At 42.4% G+C, this 25,124-nt stretch overlaps 1 protein-coding gene across 1 annotated transcript in view; it reads right to left on the bottom strand.

Annotated features, from left to right (window-relative positions):
• Positions 1-19,954: 19,954 nt before the first annotated feature.
• Positions 19,955-25,124, bottom strand: part of LOC126100992 (LIM/homeobox protein Lhx1-like) — a 103,637-nt gene continuing 98,467 nt past the window's right edge. Inside the window, exon 5 of the mRNA XM_049911659.1 lies at positions 19,955-22,210. Within this exon, the coding sequence (XP_049767616.1) occupies positions 22,164-22,210 (47 nt within the window). The 3' untranslated portion in view covers positions 19,955-22,163. The remainder of the gene's footprint in view (positions 22,211-25,124) is intronic.

Raw genomic sequence — 25,124 nt, 5'->3', positions numbered from 1 at the left:
CAAAAAGGTACGGCCAAACTTTCAGGAAACATCCCTCACACACAAAGAAAGAAAATATGTCATGTGAACATGTGTCCGGAAACGCTTACTTTCCATGTTAGAGCTCATTTTATTACTTCTCTTCAAATCACATTAGTTATGGAATGGAAACACAAAGCAACAGAACGTACCAGCGTGACTTCAAACACTTTCTTACAGGAAATGTTGAAAATGTCCTCCTTTAGCGAGAATACATGCATCCACCCTCCGTCGCGTGGAATCCCTGAAGCGCTGATGCAGCCCTGGAGAATGGCGTATTGCATCACAGCCGTCCACAATACGAGCACGAAGAGTCTCTACATTTGGTACCGGCGTTGCGTAGACAAGAGCTTTCAAATGCCCCATAAATGAAAGTCAAGAGGGTTGAGGTCAGGAGAGCGTGGAGGCCATGGAATTGGTCCGCCTCTACCAATCCATCGGTCACCGAATCTGTTGTTGAGAAGCGTACGAACACTTCGACTGAAATGTGCAGAAGCTCCATCGTGCATGAACCACATGTTGTGTCGTACTTGTAAAGGCACATGTTCTAGCAGCACAGGTAGAGTATCCCGTATGAAATCATGATAACGTGCACCAAGCGTAGGTGGAAGAACATGGGGCCCAATCAAGACATCACCAACAATGCCTGCCCAAACGTTCACAGAAAATCTGTGTTGATGACACGATTGCACAATTGCGTGCGGATTCTTTTCACCCCTCACATGTAGATTGTGAAAATTTACAATTTGATCACGTTGGAAGGAAACCTCATCCGTAAAGAGAACATTTGCACTGAAATGAGGATTGACACACTGTTGGATGAACCATTCGCAGAAGTGTACCCGTGGAGGCCAATCAGCTGCTGATAGTTCCTGCAACACGCTGTACATGGTACGGAAACAACTGGTTCTCCCGTAGCACTCTCCATACAGTGACGTCGTCAACGTCACCTTGTACAGCAGAAACTTCTCTGACGCTGACATTAGGGTTATCGTCAACTGCACGAAGAATGCCTCGTCCATTGCAGGTGTCCTCGTCGTCCTAGGTCTTCCCCAGTCGCGAGTCATAGGCTGGAATGTTCCGCGCTCCCTAAGACGCCGATCAATTGCTTCGAACGTCTTCCTGTCGGGACACCTTCGTTCTGCAAATTTGTGTCGATACAAACGTATCGCGCCACGGCTATTGCCCCGTGCTAATCCATACATCAAATGGGCATCTGCCAACTCCGCATTTGTAAACATTGCACTGACTGCAAAACCACGTTCGTTATGAACACTAACCTGTTGATGCTACGTACTGATGTGCTTGATGCTACTACTGTAGAGCAATGGGTCGCATGTCAACACAAGCACCGAAGTCAACATTACCTTTCTTCAATTGGTCCAAGTGACGGTGAATCGAGGAAGTACAGTATATACTGACGAAACTAAAATGAGCTCTAACATGGAAATTAAGCGTTTCCGGACACATGTCCACATAACATCTTTTCTTTATTTGTGTGTGAGGAATGTTTCCTGAAAGTTTGGTCGTACCTTTTTGTAACACCCTGTATAGTGTTTGTAGAGCTCCGAGAGTATGCTCGATAAATGTGTCCGTAAAAAACGTAGTACCTCATTTTAGCAGAAGAACATGTATGCATGAAAACCATACTGCTGGTGCCCTTGCGCTGCGTGAACCTCGCAGAATTTGCAAACAGTGCGGCACATTAGGCCTTGGTTTACCCCTTCCTGTACCAGTTTCTTTCCCGCAGCCTGAGAGACAACGACTCTCTAGGAGTATAAAATGAGCGTTGAGGCAGATCAGCGTCTTCCCAAGAATGGTCACCTCTATGTGGTCCCCAGAAACGATATTTTTCCCTGTTTCAGCTGTCACCCTACAGTCACCTGTCTCGCGCTTCATACACTCACCACTCTCGTGGCATCTTCCGACGTAAGAACCTTTACCTTCATTAGTCTTAAGCAACAGACTTTGGAAAGTTTACTCTGACTTGCAGTGAGTTGTAACCATTTTCATTTCATCATTATTGTTCCCTATTTCTTTGTTACGGTACATTAGTAAAGCTACGCTTCAAATTATGAAACTGATCAGCGAGAGTCGTACTTCGTTAAAGTTCGGCTTTTTATTTTTGTAACGAATCGAGTTCCAGCGCGTCTTAGTGATCTTCCATGCACACCAGGATCCTTCAGGTTATGCGCACCCGTTTAATTCAGTACATTACGTACTGTCGAAACAATGATAATGAGAAAAGAGATGTAAGCAGATTACAACCATGTGAAACGAAGTTCCTCAGAAGTAGGATAGTAGCAACAAAGTAAGATAGGATGAGGAATGAAACAGGAAGGGAAATATGATAGACGAACCTTTTCAAAACAGCGTAGAAACATCAACAACAAGAGGATTCCTAAGAAGATACATGAAATGAAAATGGAAATGGGAGGCAAACGACCAAGAAGAACGACGGACAGGTGGCTGAAAGGTGTAGAAGAATGTATTGAAGAAATAGGCGAGGACTGGACCAGAATGAACACAAAAAGATGGTGGGGAAACTGCACTAGATGTCGAGACTTATCTTCCAAACAGACCCAGCCTGGCGCTGGAAACTGTTCATCATGATAACGACGTACAGTTAGTTAATGAAGACTACTGCTGTCATTTATTTCCTTTTCCGTGAATTGCCGCCTCAAATAAAGTACCTTCATTGTATTGGTTTTGAATCTACTTATAGTTGGCACGTTTCACTTGCCTCTATTCTTGTGCATCATAAAAATTCATATCCCCTTTTTTCGTGTGAAGTAGTGATGGCAGTGATATTTGCGAGACCGTGTTTGCTGTGGAAGATGAAAAACAAACCGTGCACGTGCGCTCGGGTCGCAACGCGTGTTCGTTGCTCTCCGATTACGGAGTGAAATTAGCTTCACATGTTTCATAACATTGTTTCTCACTTAATGATTACCTATAGTTATATTCTTTGTGCTAATTTGATGGAATTAACAAATTTTGTAATAATACGAGGGCAGTTCAATAAGTAATGCAACACATTTTTTTTCTCAGCCAATTTTGGTTGAAAAAACCGGAAATTTCTTGTGGAATATTTTCAAACATTCCCGCTTCGTCTCGTATAGTTTCATTGACTTCCGACATGTGGCAGCGCTGTACAGAGCTGGTACAATTGCGTCTGTAACGGATGTGCGTTGCTAACAACGGGCAGTGATCGAGTTTCTTTTGGCGGAAAACCAGGGCATCTCAGATATTCATAGGCGCTTGCAGAATGTCTACGGTGATCTGGCAGTGGACAAAAGCACGGTGAGTCGTTGGGCAAAGCGTGTGTCATCATCGCCGCAAGGTCAAGCAAGACTGTCTGATCTCCCGCGTGCGGGCCGGCCGTGCACAGCTGTGACTCCTGCAATGGCGGAGCGGGCGAACAAACTCGTGCTACTCTTCAGAAATTGAAGAAACAACTTAAGCGTGTTCGTAGGCACAAAAATCTGAACGAACTTCTCCTTCTTCATGACAACGCAAGACCTCACACAAGTCTTCGCACCCGAGAGGAGCTCACAAAACTTCAGTGGACTGTTCTTCCTCATGCACCCTACAGCCCCGATCTCGCACCGTCGGATTTCCATATGTTTGGCCCAATGAAGGACGCAATCCGTGGGAGGCACTACGCGGATGATGAAGAAGTTATTGATACAGTACGACGTTGGCTCCGACATCGACCAGTGGAATGGTACCGTGCAGGCATACAGGCCCTCATTTCAAGGTGGCGTAAGGCCGTAGCATTGAATGGAGATTACGTTGAAAAATAGTGTTGTGTAGCTAAAAGATTGGGGAATAACATGGTGTATTTCAATGCTGAATAAAACAACCCCTGTTTCAGAAAAAAAATGTGTTGCATTACTTATTGAACTGCTCTCGTATTATTACGCCACCTTCTTTTCATTCTTCCCCACGTGGTCTGTATGTAACCAGCCATCAACCAGGACAGGGTCATTGCTGTGAGCCGTTACGTTAATGAAGAGCCTTTCGAGTTCTCAAAATAGAGTGCTTCCCCAGTGGTTTGATTGTAGGTCGCACTGTGTGGTCGGTGTGTATGAATCATTTCTCCTCTGGATGCGTCTGACCTCGACCGAGTGTTCACTCACCCATTCTTTTAGGTCATCTCTGTCGCGTAGATATGCTCTGTCTATGCATACTACAGTGACATGTGCCGATATTGTGTAATAGATTATACGTGCTTACCGGGTCGAAGAGAGAACCACCATGTGCAATGTATACGTCACTCAAGTGACAATAAAGTCCCATTAGTTTGAATTATTAAATTTAAATTGTTGTAATTCGGTCGCTGATCATGTTCTCAAGTCATTACCAATTCTAGGTCCTGCCAGTCTTTTACATTTCAAATACATCAAGAGAAAACTGACAGAACTCAGTTATTTGGCCTAGATTGGTAACAATGGGCCACAGTTCGTCACCGATTAATTCACTGTTACCTGCGCCTTCCATTGCGCGATCCTTATTCAGACATTCGGGCCTGACTGCGTTATACTACTATCCCACAGAAGGCAGATGGCGTCATGCTAATATGATTTTTGTGAGCTTGAACAGTCAGCCATGAATCGTGTGGAAGAAGTGATAGGTCCCCCAAGAGGTCAGAGATTAAAATTCTAGGGTAGGCAGTACGATACAAAGGCCTCTATACAAACAAATATAAAGCATGCGATCTTCATAATGCACATCATTCACTTGCCTTTCTGTTACTGATTTCTCGTCTACATTTATTTCATATTGCTAGCCGATATTATTCATAAATACTTACCATATATATATAATGCAAGGCACCCAAGATCTTCTCCACTGATCTTGTAATCAGATAGTATCGACGATTTTTTTCTATGTTTGGGCATTATCTCGTGTTTATCCAGCCTTAAAAAAGGAATATTAAAAAAGCCTGTCAAACATCTTCAGCTTTTGTAGTCCTGTCTTCCTCAGTTGCGTGTAATATTACGGTATATTGATAATTTTTACGTTTTGGACCGTCTGACTGTAACTGAAAATTGTTTCATTCAGTTCTAGTCAGACGGTGCAAAAAGTAAAAATTATCCATATACCGTTATAAGCCTGTAAAACTTTTGTGAAATGACTTGTCTAAAAGTATGGATTAAATCTAATAGACAAACATTCGACACGTCTGTGAGTGGTGTTGAAAATCATATACAGGAAGTGAGATTGCAAGGTCTACGTACTCAACCAGACAACTATTCTCTAGTACTCTGTAAAGTTCCAAGATTGTAAGTGAAGCATTGAACTTTAACGTCTTGGTCGGCGCCTCATTTGCTTTTCATGATTTCAAGCGTCATTCGAAGGAAGCCCAAATATTTCACTAATGTATGTTACTTCATACCTTAGAGATAAATTACTTGATAAAATATTTAACAGATTCGTTTTCGTTCTTTTTTTTTTCAAAGTTATTTTTATTTCAGTTTTTATGGACAGTTAAAATCACACCAAGTAACATTTGAACTTTTTGGCATTTTATTTACATTATCAGAAGCTGTTCATAAAATATCTCAGTTTTCCCTCAAACGATCAATCAGGTTATTCTCATTAACCCAGTTTACATGCAAGCAACTAAATATACTTTTCTGAAACTAGGTCTCACGCTGGTCAGTTTGACACAGAATTTGTCCACTTCCTACTGTTTATTGTACTATAAAAATTCCTGAAGCTTGACATAAAATGAAAAATTGGAAAGCGATCATATGGTGAACGTAATTTTTTATTTATTCGTCTTGATCGCAAAGTTTTTTTTGGATATAATTACCGCTTTTAACTTTGCAATAGCCATCCTCAGTATTTGTAATAGAAGCAAAAGAAAATACATTACTAACTATTACATTAATGAATCAAAATCAAAATTAAGAAATTTTAATAGAATCACGTTATAATTCTCATTCTGCTGTGCGGGAGTAAGTCAGAAATTGTAAAAATAATACTAGTCGTAACTGCCATGCATGGTTCAACCGGTTATATATAGATGTACTTGATACATGCACAACGTACAGAAAATTATACAACATAATTAAAAGGAGGTTCACATAAAAGTACCGTTCTCTAAGATACGTTCATTTTCATGTAAGTAAACAATAGAAGTTTTTATTTAACCATATCAAAATCTGTCTTCTCGCAGTTTAAAGCAGATCAGAACGTAATAAAAGTCTAATCAATAAAAATATTAGAACATATTTTGAAGAGCAGTACTTTTAAGTGAACCTCCTTTCAATTACTTTGTACAATTTTCTGTACGTTATGTATAGGTAAACGATCTCTAAGATAGCTTTGCAACCTATGTAATTGTACCCATATGAAGCGTGCGCGGCAATTTTGATCCCTATTACTTTTACATGATTAGGATTCCTTGCAGCGCAGAAGGTTGAGAGATGTATCGAGTATATAATTCCTCTCCTTTGTTTTTAATCTATTAAGTTAATAGCTAGAAATATATCTTCTCTCGCTTCCATTGTAGATTCTGAAAACGGCTGTTCAAAAACTTTGTGTTCAAAAAAATTCAATAAAAATTTGTGGTGTCACCGCCAGACACCACACTTGCTAGGTGGTAGCTTAAATCGGCCGCGGTCCATTAGTACGTGTCGGATCCGCGTGTCGCCGCCATCAGTACTTGCAGACCTAGCGCCACCACATGGCAGGTCTAGAAAGACGGACTAGCACTCGCCCCAGTTGTACGGACGACATTGCTAGCGACTAGACGTACGAGGCCTTCCTCTCATTTGCCGAGAGACAGTTAGAATAGCCTTCAGCTAAGCACATGACTACGACCTAGCAAGGCGCCATTAGCCTTACCTACTTTGAGAGTTATAGTATAAATGTCTCAAGAAGAACGCTGTATTCATCAGAGAATAAAAGTTAAGTATAAAGCAACTACGTACTTTTCTTGCTACCATTCAATAGTGATCCTGTTCCAGAACTCACGCCCGTCTGCATTAAATCGCGTGCCTTTCGACTACCTCCGAGTGGCGTGGCTCTTGCTACGCCACAACAAAATTTATATATGAAAATGGCGACAAATTGATACCCTGTTTGTCTATTTCCCACTATTAGTTTGTCTATGAAAATTCGGAGGAGGATCCGATGTGTAATTTTTAGAGCTACATTGTAACTTCTGCAAGTACAAACATCAGTCTGACTGATGCAAGTATACGCCAAAGTTATGTTGTATCATACATCGTTATAACTATGCTGTGTGTGGATGACTACCTGTAAAGCACTGATGGTAGCTGCGCTGTTGGCAGAAATCCAGATCTGCAATACAATACAGATAACATTACGACATATGTCGACCTTCTTTCTGTCGTCGATTTCACAGTGATGATGACCCTGTTTTATAAAACGTTTATGCGTATTGAAAACATTAGAGGTCGCTTCCCTGGGCAACATCCATCGTTCTTTCGTTTCTGTTGTACAGTCTCCGTCCACTACAAGTTATTGGGTTCTATTTGTCAAAAATTCTTCTAATTTGCCTAGATACACGCCATGATCATGTTCTGATTATTAGTTGACATGATGATACACATTGTAAAGCCTTTCGTAAATCTAAGAGGGCGACCTCTCCCTGTTGACCAGAATACAGTGTTTGGAAGGTAGAGCGTATGGCGGGAGCCACTCATCTTTCACGGTAGCCATTTGTCTTGATAACAGCTCCCTTCCCTGGAGAACGTCATAATTTTGTAGTGTCCCAAGATGCTGCTACGGACGGGCGTTTGGGATATTGTTTTGTAATGATATGCTTCTGTTCTTTTGCCATTTTTATAACCTATAGTCCAACTCTCTTCCAGTCACGCAGGACTGTTCACTGCACTTTGAATTTCCGATAATTTTGACGTTAGAAGTCAACTTGTAAAAATTTCTGTGTGTAACCTCCACAAAGCTGCTAAAATTTTTATTATTATACTTATTTGTTTCATAAACACAATTGCTACACGGCTGTGTTCTGAGCTAGCTGATGCCTTACGACATGCCTGATCAGGTGTCCACATACTGTCACAACAAACTGCAGAACAATGCAGACGTTAGTAGCTTCGTATAACGTTGACGACTGTAAAAGCTGTGGAGGGCAATGTGAAAAAGATCAACTTGAGTATGTTATGGACGGACTTACCACAGAGGCTGCCTCTTGATCAATGCCTTACAGTACCTGGAGAAGTGCACATAATGCACCAATATCGTGTTGCATTCTTCAAAGACATTTCGCGAATGCCGCGCAGTGTTAATTACACTCGAAGAAAATAAATTGTTTATTGTCTCGTCCTTACATGGTTGCTATCAGTTTTATGAACACTTCTGCGAGATGTAGAATGCTTTCTTCGTCGGCGAGCAGTGGAATTTTTGAGCATTCATTTGACGCTCTGGCGCTGACCAAACAAATCTGTGACGAATTGCGCAACTCCTCGGAACTTAGTGAGCACCTCGGGGCCTGAAGTATCAACAAGGTGAACTTGAAGCAGGCTGAATACGGGACATCAACTATTTAGATAAATGTTGCACCAATGCTGCAGGATCGACGATGTGGGAAAAATCAATGATCTACCCAACAAGCGTTAACTATACAATATTGTTTATGTATTTTTCTAATACCCTGAACTACCATCACAACTGGACACGTCCAGCGTCTATTGGAGGTTGCCAATTCAACGGAGGGAAGAAACTGTCTACACGGTCGGTACAAAACATTTCTTGCGTATAATTGACGTCACCGGAGAAACTACGGTAGCAACTTGAACTAATAATGTAAAAAAAACAGATGTGTATTCGACCAGACCATTGTAAGCAAGCAGTGCTAGGTAGTGAAGCTACGACTGTAGCGTGTAAACGTTGTTGTGTCACAAATCATAATGGAGCAACATCTGTGAATCGAAAGTTCAAGATGTTCACAAAAATATTTTTGAAGATGCTAAATGTGTGTGCGGAGTTTATCCTGCCCCGTTGACTCCCGAACAAAAGTAACTACGACTGGACGCACACTCCGACGTGACTGAAATGCAAAACACGGACAATTCTTTTCGGGAAGAAATATTGATGGGTGTCGACACTCGGTGTTATCAATACGAACCTACCACAAAAGAAGAAAGTGTAAAAATTCACATGAAGGGTCGACGATTTGAAGACGTAACCGACATTAAAGCCAATGTGACGCCCGAGTTGAACGACTTCCCGAAGAGGACTTTTCGGACAGTTTTTGTGAACAGTTTGTGTGAACATTTTGTGAGTCGTACTTGTGTGTGTGTGTGTGTGTGTGTGTGTGTGTGTGTGTGTGTGTGTGTCTGGGTGTGTGTCTGGGAGGGGAGGGACGGGGAGACACAATGTTTAATACCTGAAGCATTAAAACCACTGTCTTAACGTTTTTCTATTTTTACTAATCCAGTCTCGAAACGTTTTTGACTGACGGAGTATATGGATCTGTACGAGATGTGTTCAAAAAGTAAATGGAATTTGTTATTTCGCGTGTTATGTTAGTCTGGTTCGCGCCGTTTTTTGTTTTTGTATTATTAAACACGTCTGAAAAATACGTGTACAGTGTTGACGATTCCGCATATTTAGTCTGGTGTTAGCTGTCAAAAAAGTTACAAGTGTTTTGCTATAACCGGCGATTGTGTATTTTATACACACATCAAAAATAGTTTTTCATCACCCCGGTTCCCAGAACTCCTGAAGATAGACGTTGACTGTGGATATTGTATCAGTGACACGGTCCCCTGAACCCGCCCAAAGATGTAAACAACCATGCATGACCAGCGCCTCTTAGACGGAGGGGGTCCGACAGCCAATCAGTTCCAGTCATTCCACCAGGAAGGAGGTACACGGCTCGTGTTGCCTGTAGTTCAACCATGCGTAGACGGTCAGTATCACGGTTCGGTCGCGTCCGCATTGTTACTTTGTGACAGGAAGGGCTCTCAACAAGGGAAGCGTCCAGGCGTCTTGGAGTGAACCAAAACGATGTTGTTCGGACTTAGAGGAGATACAGAGAGTCAGGACCTGTCGATGACACGCCTCGCTCAGGCCGCCGGAGGGCTACTACTGCAGTGGATGACCGCTAACTACGGACTACGGCTCGGAGGAACCCTGACAGCAACGCCACCATGTTGAATAATGCTTTTCGTGCAACCACAGGATGCCGTGTTACGACTCAAACTGTGCGCAATAGGCTGCATTGTGCGCAACTTCACTCCCGACGTCCATGCCGAGGTCCATCTTTGCAACCACTACACCATGCAGCGTGGTAGAGATGGGCCCAACAACATGCCGAATGGACCGAACAGGGCTGGCAGCACGTTCTCTTCATCGATGAGTATCGCATTTGTCTTCAACCAGACAATCGTAGGAGACGTGTTTGGAGGCAACCTGGTCAGGCTGAACGCCCTAGACACAATGTCCAGCGAGTGCAGCGAGGTGGAGGTTCCCTGCTGTTTCGGGGTGGCATTATGTGGGGCCGACGTACGCCGGTGGTGGTCATGGAAGTCGCCGTAGCGGCTGTGCGATACGTGAATGCCATCCTCTGACCGATAGTGCAACCATATCGGCAGCATATTGGCGACGTATTCGTCTTCATGGACGACAGTTCACGCCCCCATCGTGCACATCTTATGAATGACTTCCTTCGGGATAACTATATCGCTCGACTAGAGTGGCCACCATGTTCTCCAGACATGAACCCTATCGAACATACCTGGAACAGATTGAATGTGTTTATGGACGACGAGACCCACCAATCACTCTGAGGGATCTACGCTGAATCGCCGTTGAGGAGTGGGACAATCTGGACCAACAGTCCCTTGATGAACTTGTGGATAATATGCCACGACAAATACGGGCATGTATCAATGCAAGAGGACGTGCTACTGGGTATTAGAGGTACCGGTGTGTACAACAATCTGGATCACTACCTCTGAAGGTCCCACTATATGGTAGTACAACATGCAATGTGTGGTTTTCATGAGCCATAAAAAGGGCGGAAATGATGTTTATGTTGATCTCTATTCCAATTTTCTGTACAGGTTCCCGAACTCTGGGAACCGAGGTAACCCAAAACTTTTTTTGATGTATGTATAAAACGGATCAGAGACTTTGCATTAAATTTTGTTGCAAGAACGGATAAAGTGCAGCAAATTTTTAGGAATGTTAAATATTGCTTCTGGAGCATACTATGGGTTTAGGTGTGGTATAATACGTTTCGAAGGAGTCCGTAAAGACACTGATGATGACGAGCACTGTGGACGCCTTGTCACATCATCAGCGATAAAACCGTGGCAAAAGTGAAGGAAATGATTATGAACGGTCGCTGGAGGTGTTGGCATATCAGCTGGTTCATGTCGTGGAACTTTTTAGGGTGTTTTGAATATGAAGCATGTGACAGCAAAATTTGTTGCAAAGCTGACAAATTTCGAAGAAAAGCCACGATGAATGCAAGTTGCTAAAGAACGATTGAGAACTACTGAAACGTGTCATAACTTGGGTTTACAGATATGACGTCAAAACGATGGCTTCATCATTGCATTGGGACCATTCTGGATAGCCGAGACCGAAAAAAGCTCGACAAGTGCGGTGAAGGCTCTATACTCATAATGTTCATTGATTTTAATGAAATAAACCATCGTGGGCACATGTAGCTTATTTCTGTTCCGAAAAATAAAGAAAATATTAAATTTTAAAAGCACAGATAAGATTAAAAATGCATTACTGAGGAAGGCGAATTCCATCGGAGAGATAGAGTTCACGAAGTGCTTCAGGTATTGGAAAAAGCAGCGAGTGAGTGTGTAATGTCTAATGGGGACTGTTTTGAAAGGGACAACATTCATGTAGACGAGTCAATAAAATTATTTGCAAAAACAAAAATTACCGTTATTTGTCGAACAAGTTTCGCGTGTGCGCTAACCTTCCTTATCTTATTTCCACAGTCCCTACTCGAAATGTGCAGTAGTAGCAGTAGGTGGTCGTGTATTCCTCGAATAGTGCTTATCTATATTCATGCCAACAACTTAGCTTGTCTTTCAAAGGTTCGCATTTAAATTCAGCAAGCATGTGTGTAATACTTCCGTACGACCTGCAGGCCGTACTGTGCTGTTACATGAGCAGTACCGCGCCTCGGAATTCGCTAGATTTCTGCTGTGTCAACCTGATAAGGTCTCCAGAAACTGGAGCAGTACTACAGAACTGGTCGCACTAAGGCCTTGTTCCCGACTTCTTTTATAGATGCATAAACGTGGCACTTTCCTACAAGGCTCCCAGCAAATATAAATCTTTCATTGGCGTTCCCTGTTATATATGTACGCCGTCCTTCCGTTTCACGTCTCTTCTTAATGATGTGACTTGGGGTCCAGACAGACACCAGAAATCTATTAATCGTACGCTGTCGGGTCGTTTCTCGAACTCCTCATTTTATAGAGGACAGTTGCCCTTCAAGTCATCCATCTGGGCCCTCTCACAAGACAGTTGGGGCACTCAGTCGTCAACCGCCTTAGGCAGAGTATTACGAATACCTTGACGTCATCCCTCCGTGCTACAGCGACAGAGCGGGGGCGGCCGTCGCCCACTGTGTGTGGCGCCCCAGACTCGAGCTGAGCTGAAGCGAGCCAGCAGAGGCCGCTCCCCATCTCCTGGCGGTGGCCATAAATCCCGCCTTATATCGGGAGCCATAAATAATAAGGCACTTGGTATCATTTGAAGGGGCTCGCCGTGTCCCCTCGCCCGGCTAAACACGAAACAAAACTTGGACGGCCGAATTTATTGCGGCGAATGCGTGATTTAGGGCTTAATCAGCCGCACCCGGGAGCCACGTCCGTCGTATTTGTGGCCCGCGTGATTCATCGCTCGGCCGATGATGCTGACTTCAGCCTTCCGGGTGCAGCTCTCCGGCCCGAGATGTATATTTAGCCCTGCGGCGTGCATCTGTGGCCGAATTCCACCTGTACTTGCGCCACTACGTGCAGACCGGAGTGAAACGCGTGGTCGAAAATACCATCCTATCAAGGACAGTTCCCGTTCAGCGCATAGCTGCTGTCTATATACGTATCAGTTATTCTTGCGGTTTTCTACTGTCGATCGTTAAAGGACTTTGTAAGTAGTCTCTAGCGTAAACAAGCTGCAGTTTTTTAACATCTTGCTGACTGAAAAAACTATTCTACTGTCGCCAACTTTAATGTCACGTACGGACGCGAAGACAACGTAACAGACATTAGAGCTCGTACAGAGGTAGATTGACAGTCGGTTTCCCATCGCTCCATTTACGAGCGAAATGGGAAAGAGAATGAAAGGAGAATGACTGCTATCGATAGAATGTGCCCTCCGCCATGTACCGTACCTTGGTCTGCTTAGTATGTATGTAGGTTAAGATGTAAACTCCACCAGTTAACTTCAGCCTAGGACGTACTTAATCCATGATCGTTTAATTTCACATCGGAACACGTCGCTGTTACGCAGTTTTTGCGTTATTCGTGTAGTTGTAACTCTGGAATCCTAATGTTATCAAGTGCCTTCTGTATCTCTGTAATTATCGGCTACTGTTATTTATTCACTTAAAACGAGTTGCCAGATGTCCCCCAAAAAAGAGAGGTGACAAGAGAATTTAGCGTCTTCTTCAGGTGGAACTCGTAAGAGATGATACTTTCTAACAGGCTGATAGCTTAATGTTTTAGTTTTCTGCTATCTACATTTTGTAACAGGCTTCAGGTGTATGTGTCACCTGACAAAAAAATAATAAGAATAAGTCATCAGTTGAAAGTCGGGTTAAAATGTGTGGGGTCAGATTTCAAATCGTTTTATGTTTACAAAAAAACGTTGAAATGTGTGTGGAATTTTACGGCACTTAACTGCTAAGGTCATCAGTCTCTAAGCTTACACACTACTTAACCTAAATTATCCTAAGGACAAACACACACACCCATGCCCGAGGGAGGACTCGAACCTCCGCCGGGACCAGCCGCACAGTCCATGACTGCAGCGCCTGAGACAGCTCGGCTAATTCCGCACGGCTTATGCTTACATACGTAGCCAACAAAATTTAAAAAACAAAAATAAAATGAATTTTGAAATGGTTCATTTTCTTACTCATCGGTGACAGCATTTCGCCAGCTTCGTATTCTTGCCCCAGTTTAAGTTGGACGTCCTGTATAATAAAAAGTAACTCAATCTTGAAGTTTGGAGTGTGGGACTGCGGCTGGTCGATAAATTGCAAAATAATATACGAACAGCCGTTACTTTTATAACTTTACATTTAGGCTACGAGTTTGATTCCTCCTGTAGCGGCCGAGCGAGGTGGACACATTGGACTTGCATTCAGGAGGACGACGGTTCAATCCCGCATCCGGCCATCCTCGTTTAGGTCTTCCGTGATTTTCCTAAATCGCTTCAAGGAAATGCCGGGATGGTTCCGTTGAAAGGGCATGGTCTACTTCCTTCCCTATCCTTCCCAAATCCATCGAGATCAATGACCTCGCTGTTTGGTCTTTTCCACAAAATCATCCCTGTAGCATGAACGACGAAAAGCATCCGGTGGTCCATGTATATACAGGGAACCTATATTTGCGCCTTGTTTCCGTAGATTCTTCACGAGCCGTATGTGCTCTTCACAACAACGACTGACAATTCATGTTTGTTGTTATGTTATTTTCCAAAACTGTCTACTGTCTGAAAGGCTCATTGATGTGCGTTGAATCTTTATTGTGGTTTTTCACCAGAGGTTGTCACATTAGTTCGCTTACAACAATGTTATATAGAAGCACGCCTTATTTGCGATAATTTGTCAGAACGTCTTCGTAATACACTTACCTTATTTTTTTTTATTTTTCAGACAGCAGTCAGTCGATAGGCTTGATACTGTTCCTATCTCCCTTTATTACGTTCTAACTATTCCATTCATGTTAATTCCTTGATCTAACTTTCTTAACTATTTATTTTACGTTTTAGAACTTGGTAACATGAAAAATATGCTCTTCCCACCGGAGTTACAAAAAGTTTGAAATGTAATACCAGACTGCATTGTCTAAAAGAAAATAATAATGGTATAATGTTTAAGGTTGTAGGATGTAAGCTCATTAATCTATTACATTCTGTACTTACGTTGTTGAGTAGAACTATTGGGTTGGCATCCAATATTTCTATACCGTACGGTCTGCACATAGCAGTATGCATGTATGATTCCGCTGCAAATTGCTCCTGAAAAATGAATTATTGTGCGTCATGCCGGAATGTTCACGTGATCTAGTGAATATGGAAATAAAATTCAGAATATAAAGACCTCTTGCATTTGGATCCTACGCTTGTCCTCTGTGGTAGCCCGACATTCATTCACTTTTGCTCGTAGATATGTAGAATGCCTGATAGCATTCGTAAACCAGACCTATACATGGGATAAGTGTTACAAGTTGCGACAACAAACGTTAGTGATGTCGAGAAATAGAGGTAGGCGGAAAATGCTATACTGTTTGACATACTACGTGTTCTTCGCAGTGCTGGAAGTACTGCACTGAAATCTGGCATCTCATGATTTTCGTCTCTGCGAAAGTGGAGTAACGTCTTGATGGGAAACCTTATGTTGATAACGATAACCTCCAGAACGCTGTCATCGACTGCTGGAATAATGAGAGGCCGTATGATAAGAGGAAGTACAACTTAGGCTTGTCAAGTAGTTCTGAAACAGATGTCTGTGTGGAGAAGTAGATGAAAATATGTGTATACTACAATATATTACTTCTTTGTTTCCTGAATTTTCTTTACTTGTTGCTGCACTGTCCTTTATGTATTGGCTGCCCATCCAGCGCTGGCGAGTGTTCAGAAACTTCATCGTGTACCTATCGTCGTCAGCCGCATTATAGTTTTTGTCTCTCGTAACTGATAATACCGAAAGGGAACTGTGACGCAGAAGTTATATACAAGATGTAAATAAAAGATAGTTTCAGTAGCAGAATTAAAATAGCGAATGAAACGAAATGTATAGGAAGTGTCATTGATATGCCTCAGTGAAGGAGAAGTACAGGACCAATTAACTGGAATGAAGAATCTAGTGAGTACACGGACAGTAAATCGAAGACAGGCGAAAGTAATGAGGAGTTACAGAAACAAGATTAGCCACAGCCGCAAGAGCGGAGTTGCGAACCACAAGTTAGAAGCAAAATAACATACGGCGGATGAAGGAAGGGCGAAATAAGAAGCAGACTAGCATCGGCATTTCCGGCCAGAAGTCTACGAAACGTCGGTATTTAGCTAAGGGAGAAATTTCTCAAAATTTACAGGATGGTTATAATTTAACTTATGCTAGTTGAATCAGCGTAGACAAAAAAGTATTCGCCCTATGGATACCCAACTTCTTAGGAATGATGTTCAGACTGTGCGCTGCAAGATTAGCTTTGTTAGTGTTAGAACGGTGATTTGCCTTTAGGCGCCGATTCTGGTACGGTGACATAGGCTGAAACACAAGCATCAGTATGCATTATATTTGCAGGCAGTCGCCTTGGATCTGGACGAGGTAATCAGGGTTGTTCTCATAAAGGTGTTTCATCAAAACAACAGCGACAGTTCTGCTGCTTATCGTGTGTATCGACGCGTTAAAGGAATACGGGGTGGTCCACTTTCTATATGTGGGTTGAGGAACATGATTCAGAATCATTGGCCGATCGTCCTAAAGTGCGTGGCCAACGTCATCACCAGATTTATCCCCTGTGATTTGGGACTGTGGTGTTACCTGAAGGACAGAGTTAGTTCAAAATGGCTCTGAGCACTACGCGACTTAACTTCTGAGGTCATCAGTCGCCTAGAACTTAGAACTAATTAAACCTAACTAACCTAAGGACAACACACACATCCACGCCCGAGGCAGGATTCGAACCTGCGACCGTAGAGGTCGCTCGGCTCCAGACTGTAGCGCCTAGAACCGCACGGCCACTCCGGCTGGCGTCAGAGTTTGTCAGAGAGACACTAACACATGTTGGAAGTTGAGGATGAGCATAACGAAGAAGGTAACCAACGTCCCTCCTGGGATGTTTCGGCCAGCAATACAGCAACCTCTAGTGCGGTTCAAGGTTGTCGTGGATGCAAATGTGTTTTACGCTATGCAACGTTTGTAACCCGAAACCTAAATATGGTACGCAAATAACAATGAATGTTAGCCTCTCATGTGGAAACTAAAATGTGTTTCTTTCAATGGTTTATCCATTATTTCTCTTTCGCATGTCCATACAATCTTTTTCCACAAAGTTTAATTGGCCTACGATCATTCGTTTTACACGGGGATCTCTGAAGTAGCAGAAGTTTAAATAACCTCCCCCCCCCCCCTCTCCACCGGTACGTCTGGAGAACAGCATTGCACACTGCATGGAAGCGAATCATGGACTTGGGAAAACTGGAAAAGAAGAGAAACGAAGCACTTGAGATGTGGTGCTACACAGTTATGCTGAAAATGACGTGGATTGGTAGGATAAGAAATTAAGATGTTCCCAGCAGAATCGGCGAGGAAGGAAATGTATGGGGAAGAGTGAGAAGAAGAAGGAATAGGACGATATGACATCTGTTGACAGATTGGAGAATGACTTCCAAGGTATTAGAGACAGCTGTAGAGGGTAAAACATGAAGGGAAAAAGAGAGATTGGATTACTTGTAACAAAATTTGAGGATGTTGTTGGGTGTAAGTACTACTCTGAGATGGTGTTGGCGAAGAAGAGGGCGGCGTGACGGGCCGCACCAAACCAGTGAAAAAAAAGCACCTGCAGCAACCAGCGAAATTATTAATCACGCACAAGAGCAGGTTGGGCAGCCAGTACATGAATGTCCCGTCCAATTCAATGCGCACATCGATCTTTTCACTTATAGAATGCATAGTCAGAGGTGCGAGTCGTGTTCAGTCCCAGAAAATAATGGTTTTGGTAAAAAAAAATATTTTTCCTTTATTTAACTCGTAAGACATTATAGCCTAAATATGACTGGATCTGCCTTTTGTCGTTTTGTAACACGTGCAACACAATGTTAATAACACTTGAGACCTAAGATTTTTCTGTTGTTGTTTGAAAACGGTCTCTGCTAGTTAAAAAACGGAAAAGGTTATTTCTGTTTGTATGTACTGCAAATGAAGTAAGAAAGTAATGTCTTTAAAAACGTAAGATATTATTTGTGTTTCTATTAACTGTAAAAATAATTTATGAAGTTTCAAAAGAATTATTATTTTCCTAGTGATATATGCATCTAGGCCTAACTATTGTATTGATACTGTTTCCTGTTAACAAGTAAGATCGATAACTATTGATGTAGCGTTTAAAATAGCATCTGATGCTTAAAGAACAGCAGTTAGTGGAGGCACGTTCTCTGGAGAAACTAGCAGCGCACGATGAATGAGTCGAACGCTGCAAATAGCAGGATCCCAACCACATAGGGCGTGTGCTGTAGTGTACTGCACTGCACTGCACTGCACTGCAACTCCAACTGTTCCGCTGCGCCCCATAGCTGTGTAGAAATTGGCTCGGTGCCAACAGTGTGAGAAGGTTGTGCGAGGGAACAAGTGTACTGCAGTGCCTGTTATAATTCATGATTTATTGCAGCTAATCATCGTCTTAGCGTGAAGTAGTAGCTTCCAGTATCATTGCATGGGTCAATGAGATTATTAATACTGTCAGTGCAGTTGTAAAATGTGAAATAAGATACAGTTTTGAAAGTCCCTTCAGGTTTGCTACCGGATACCAAAATCAACTCGATTCAATATTTCGGCGATCCAACTGTTCGCCATCTTCAGGTGAACGCTGCTTTTGCTGCTGATTCGCGCTGAGAACAGTTGAATCGCCGAAATATTGGATCGAGCTCATTTTTGTATCCGGCAGAAAACCCGAAGAGACTTTCAAGACTTATTGCGCCGGAAAAGCCTATAGAGTCACAAGATGCAGTTTTACCTCAACACGCTGACTTCTGGAGGACCCTGTTCCTGGTAAATAAGTGAAGTACTTTTACCTGTTGAAGGTAGTTTGCTAGCAAAAATGTGGTTTTTCAGTTCATGTAGGAACACCTAACATCCCAAAGAAATTGCAGGCTTTTTCTTAATTTCCAAATGCAAACTTTAGTTTTCACATATTTTTTGTTACAGTAATTAGTTGTATGTGTAAATCTATCAGCTGTTTCCTGACGTGCATGGATAGAAATGCTGTTTCACCTTCATTGCTTTGTTTGTTTCTAAGTAAAAACAGTTAGTCTTGAAATAATGTTAGACAATGTTTCTGATGAAGATTCGAAAGTGAGGAATTCAATGAATTGTTGGTGACAATAATTAAATATTCTGACGGCAAATTTCTCACCACAAATCACATTTCCGTGAAGTTCGAAATTAACGGAAGATCTCTGTTTCTCTAAAGTTAAAAGCGGTGATGTACAATAACTGAGAAGCTGAAGCAGCTGCTGCATAACAGAGCTTCCTATCACCATCTTTTCGCTATAGATGAACAACTTACAGTTCTAACCAACTGCACTGAAAGGCCGTGCATTCTACAGGACCGATAATCGTGTGAATTTCAAGTAATCACAATAACCACACAGGGAATCAGTATTACAGATATATCACTGTTGTTTGACATAAATGCGTCACGTATGTTGATGTTCCATACTAGGAACGTTACTGTTGATGACGCGTAATATCAATTTTATTCTTGGGTTTTAGCTATCAAAATTAAGACGTTCGTAATTCGTATGTGTGTTTTCTCCAAAAACATTATGCTGTCCAGTCCACTAAACGTATTATTAACCAAAGAAATAGTTCAAAACGATCCAAAACAGATTTCTCATTTTATCAGATGGTCGCAATGGAATTTTCATCAATTTGCTGTAGACACGTTTTCTTGAGTTCTCCATTCCCAGTTGTGCAGTCGCGTCCTCCAGAAATAAAGGAAAAATCAGATGATTGTGATAAGGAAATAATATTTTATTTTTAACATTCAACATTCGGCATGACGTTGAAATAAGTTTTAGAACATATCGAAGCTGTTGAGAGAATTTTACAAAATTAAGTGAACCAATTAGCTGCTATCTTGATGCAGTTACTTTACGGGAGGAAATATGCACCCATGTGATCATTCCGCTTTAATTACTCTACCTCACACTTTTAAAACTTTCGAAATTTGTGACTAAATTCTTCACAAAGAGGAAGCAGACGCAATGAGTGCGTTCTTTAAGCTTCTTTTTATATCAAGTGCAGGATTGTCGTTCCAAGGGAACAGTTACAATTTGTGACTACAAAATAAAATGCAAATTGCGAACCCGATGTTGTCCATGGGTTTTGTGGTCATTTTCTGAACGCGATCTCTGCATTTCGAAGGCAGATAGAATAATTTTCTGTATTATACTTTGAGTTTTCATTTCTTGACCCCATGTGACAGCATCGAGTGAGCAAGAGCAATCAAACGTCCAGAAAAGAAACAGCGCGGGTGGTTCATCCATACATTTATTCCCTCAACAAAACAACACGTACGCGACGCTATCTGAGGCCAGCTACATTCAAAACCTACAGAAGTAGTGATTTCTTAATTTTTTCTTCAGGTTTTAACATATTTTCTGGTATATATATATTTATATAGCGAAGTACACAGCTGTTTTATCTACAGAGGAGGACAATGCGGATTTACTTATTGTTATTTACACTGACTGTACATTAGGAAATGTGACACATACTGGGTCAAGTTAAGCATCATCGTAACACTGGCTTTGCTCTACACTTTTCGCAGAAAGCTTCCACAGTAGCGCATTGGCGCGAAACGAAACGATGCGACACGGAGAGATTATCGCATTCAACAACTTTTTTTCCTCTGCTGAAGTGCGAAAAAGTCCGCAGCCTAAATATCTCAAAGCGTTAAACTCTTAACATCCGTTTATTTTTAAACACAAATCTAGTCACTTTTCTTTCATTCCACAAAGTTATTCCATTCATAGACATTAGGCAGCTTACGACAGTTGCGAGTATTTGCATGAAACGCCGTCTGCTAACTGCTCGGACCCTTTACAATCGCTACATATTTAAAGTTAGCACCGTAGCGGAGCATGCTGCGCACACAGAGCCTGTATCTATCGTTTCGTCTTCGACTTTTCTCACTATTTGCCAGTCGGAAGGTGTGTGATGTCGGCTAATTGGTATGATTTGAGAATAGCTCACATCCTCACGCACAGCAACTTGCCCGACAGCAGATGCATACTGGGAAAGCTTTCGCCGGCTGTCTCTTAAACAATTATTATATTAATGAAAACAAAGTATAAACGTATTATCACTCGCTTTCTGATAAGGTTCTGGGGGGAAAAGCTCACACCGGTATATAACGGACTGCCGTTACCTTGAAAATGTCAGCACAGTGTTCATTATGTACATATACTGGAGTAACACGCAATATTAAATTTGTCGGTTACATTGTTGCAGAGATTCACCGTCATTCACAATTGAGTTCAGCACAGAAGAACTGAGAACAGCACACTTTCCCTCGGTTAGGACGTAGTCGGCGTCGAAAACTGGACAGTACCCGTCGTATCTGAAACAGGACATTTCTGCACTTGGAGTCTTCTTTGACAGTCACAACATTGCAGCCTTCGGATGGTTATTCACGATCTTCACTCTCCAAAATGTCACCAGCCAAAAGACAGTCTCTTGATGAGGACCATTAATGATATTTCGTAACACGGAAATTCGGATGGATTCTTCTCGGCCGGGCAGTATGACCAACCAGTTTACACTGGCACCTGAACACATCTGGAGCGTACATCGGTAACTTCCTCTCTTGCACTGTCACACCAGAAATTTCCGCAGTCGCGCACTGTAAGGGTTGCGGCTCTTGTTAAATGGCACAAATCTTGGGAAGGTCCCGTCCGTGGGGAGGGCTCACAATAACCGTCGTTGTTCTCGCAGTGTCCCGCTGAGAATTCCCGGTGACCACTGGGCAGCGCGAGTCGGCAGTGGTGGGTGCGCAGCGCTGACCTTTCCCAGCTGAAGGGTGGTTGACAGGCAGGCAGGTGTTGCAGGGCAGCGGAGGTGATGGCGTCCGTCTTCACGCGTGACCAGGAGTCGTCGCCGTCGTCCTTATTCTCGTTACTGACTCGTCGACGAGCGGGTATATCTGCAGGTGGCGCTATCACCACACCACCTCACTCTGCATCTGCTGTGTCTCCGAGAAACCTCCTGCAACAAAAAGAAACCAAACGTGCTGTTTCAGTCGAAACTTTTTTGCGCAGACATAGAACAAATGCAATCTCCGTTACTCGCAGTCAAGCCCACCTGCTACATACATATTCGGCAAGCGATCATTTCCATGTACTCGTAACTCTGTAGTTCATTGACCATATAGCAGCGCTGTAATCTGTCGTATAAGCTATAACTGAGCTGAAACTTCCTGGCAGATTAAACCTGTGTGTCCGACCGAGACTCGAACTCGGGACCTTTGCCTTTCGCGGGCTAGTGCTCTACCAACTGAGCTACCGAAGCACGACTCACGCCCCGTCCTCACAGCTTTACTTCTGCCAGTATCTCGTCTCCTACCTTCCAAACTTTGCAGAAGCTCTTCTGCGAACCTTGCAGAACTAGCACTCCTGAAAGAAAGGATACTGCGGAGACATGGCTTAGCCACAGCCTGGGGGATGTTTCCAGAATGAGATTTTCACTCTGCAGTGGAGTGTGCGCTGATATGAAACTTCCCGGCAGATTGAAACTGTGTGTCCGACCGAGATTCGTTTCATATCAGCGCACACTCCGCTGCAGAGTGAAAATCTCATTATGGAAAACATCCCCCAGGCCTTGGCTAAGCCATGTCTCCGCAGTATCCTTTCTTTCAGGCGTGCTAGTTCTGCAAGGTTCGCAGAAGAGCTTCTGTAAAGTTTGGAAGGTAGGAGACGAGATACTGGCAGAAGTACAGCTGTGAGGACCGGGCGTGAGTCGTGCTTCGGTAGCTCAGTTAGTTTTTAAGAACGCGCGAAGATTTTCACAAACCGAAATTCGATTCCCGGCGGGGTCAGGGATTTTCTCTGCCTCGTGATGACTGGGTGTTGTGTGATGTCCTTAGGTTAGTTAGGTTTAAGTAGTTCTAAGTTCTAGGGGACTGATGACCAAAGATGTTAAGTCCCATAGTGCTCAGAACCATTGGAACCATTTTAAAAATCATTAAAAAAAAAGTTGGTAGAGCACTTGCCCGCGAAAGGCAAAGGTCCCGAGTTCGAGTCTCGGTCGGGCACACAGTTTTAATCTGCCAGGAATTTTCATATCAGCGCACACTCCGCTGCAGAGTGAAAATCTCATTCTGTAACTGAGCTGTCTGGCCCATGGTTTATTAAGGCAAGTAGCTTCAGCATATTATTCCCCCACCCCCCATTCCCTCGCCACCAGCCCTCTCCACCACCCTATCCTGTTGACCTCATGCGTGAATACTATCAGCGTTCCACATCGCCACATCGTACCTAATTCTCTATGGAATTTTCGCTGTTGCATCCTATTAAATACGACAAGATCTATTCGGAGTATGTCTATGTATTGTCTGCTATATTTAATCAAATTTTGTCCCCTTACCAACAAGGAGCGTATTTTTACCGTACGCGTTTCATTTTGTTTCACACCAACTATTTCAGTGACACTGAGATGTAAAAGGCTTCAAATGAGAAAGTGCAAGGGAAATAGGTACCTAAAGGTCAATATAGTATTCCAGCGGATAGAACTACAAACGTAAGGGATAAACAGATTTTAAGAACGCGTGAAGATTTTCACAAAACGAAATTACCCCCCAAAAATCCCCCCCCCCCTTCTCCTCACACCCTGTCCTTTCCCCTGCTAGACGCTCAGTTGCTTTGATAAGATGTATGAGATTGCTGAAGGATCACCGTCGTCTAATCAGAAATACTCATTCAAATCTCTTGGCTACCGTGACCAAATAAAAGCTTTTGTTTTATATTAATTGCTGTTCCAACACTCTGCCGTACAATCAGCTCACTAGTTACATAGAAATCTCAGTCATTTTCTCAAAAATCACAGTACACATTAATCTTAACTGTAAAAATGTATTTTCATGGTCATTACGCATACTATTATCATATACACTCTTAAGATTTGTATGTACTAAGCATAGACAATTTAATGACGCATCAAACCTAGTGCTCCTCAAGAAGGGACTCGACGAAAGTGAAAAAAAATTACATTGCTTCGTGCCGATAAATTCTGTTATCTGAATAAATTTAATGTACTCAGTAGTAATTTAACACCATTTAGGGAGAACTATACCCACCCAGTTGTTTTTTTTTTTTCTACCGGTACATCTCATAAATCACAGCACATTTAAAAATTACGATTTTTGAATTCGAAAAATCATCATAATGCGAGTACCCTATAAATGAACAAGTTTAGCTGAAACCCGAAACCATACGAACATTCTGCTGTATAAAATACAGAGTGGTTGTCAAGAGACGAATATTTGGCGGGTCGGTATTTTTACAAGATAGTTTTCAAGCCTTCAAGCACATATAACAGAAGAGCAATTCTAAAGGAAAAACTATGATACGTTGCTAAAATTACTGTTGGATTTAGCTACCAACTGAGGTGGCGCAGTGTTTGAAACACTGGGCTCGCAGTGGTGATTACGAGGTTTAGTTCCCCACTGGAGCATCCAGATTAATTTTTGCCTTCGTTTCCCGAAATCAAATACTGCGAAGCCGGGGGTTGTCACTATGAAAGGGTGCGGCCAATTTCATTTCCCAATCAAAGTTTGTGCTTCGTCCCTAATGAATTCGTTGTCTACGATACGTGTAACTCTAATCATTGTTTTTCCTTCGATTTAGTTAAAGCAAATATGCTAGTGATACGTCTAAAAGGAAAACTATATACATTTGAATACCGATAGCCTCATTTCTTTCAGCATTCCAAAATGATATGTAGGGGAAATGTTAATTAGCGAAAAAAGAATACAAGAACGGTTTCCCTTCAATAGACATTAATGAAAGGCAATCTAATGACCAGGTTAGTTCCTGAAAAGTAACAACTTTTTTTTTTTTTAGATATGTGGAAATACTGCACGTTACATTTTGGAAACGCAGTATTTTATTAACTTAAATCCTGT

This window comes from Schistocerca cancellata, chromosome 9 (genome assembly GCF_023864275.1).
Source record: "Schistocerca cancellata isolate TAMUIC-IGC-003103 chromosome 9, iqSchCanc2.1, whole genome shotgun sequence".
Classification (NCBI taxonomy): domain Eukaryota; kingdom Metazoa; phylum Arthropoda; class Insecta; order Orthoptera; family Acrididae; genus Schistocerca; species Schistocerca cancellata.
Note: the sequence above shows the minus strand (reverse complement) of the source record. Positions and strands in the feature narration are given on the sequence as shown.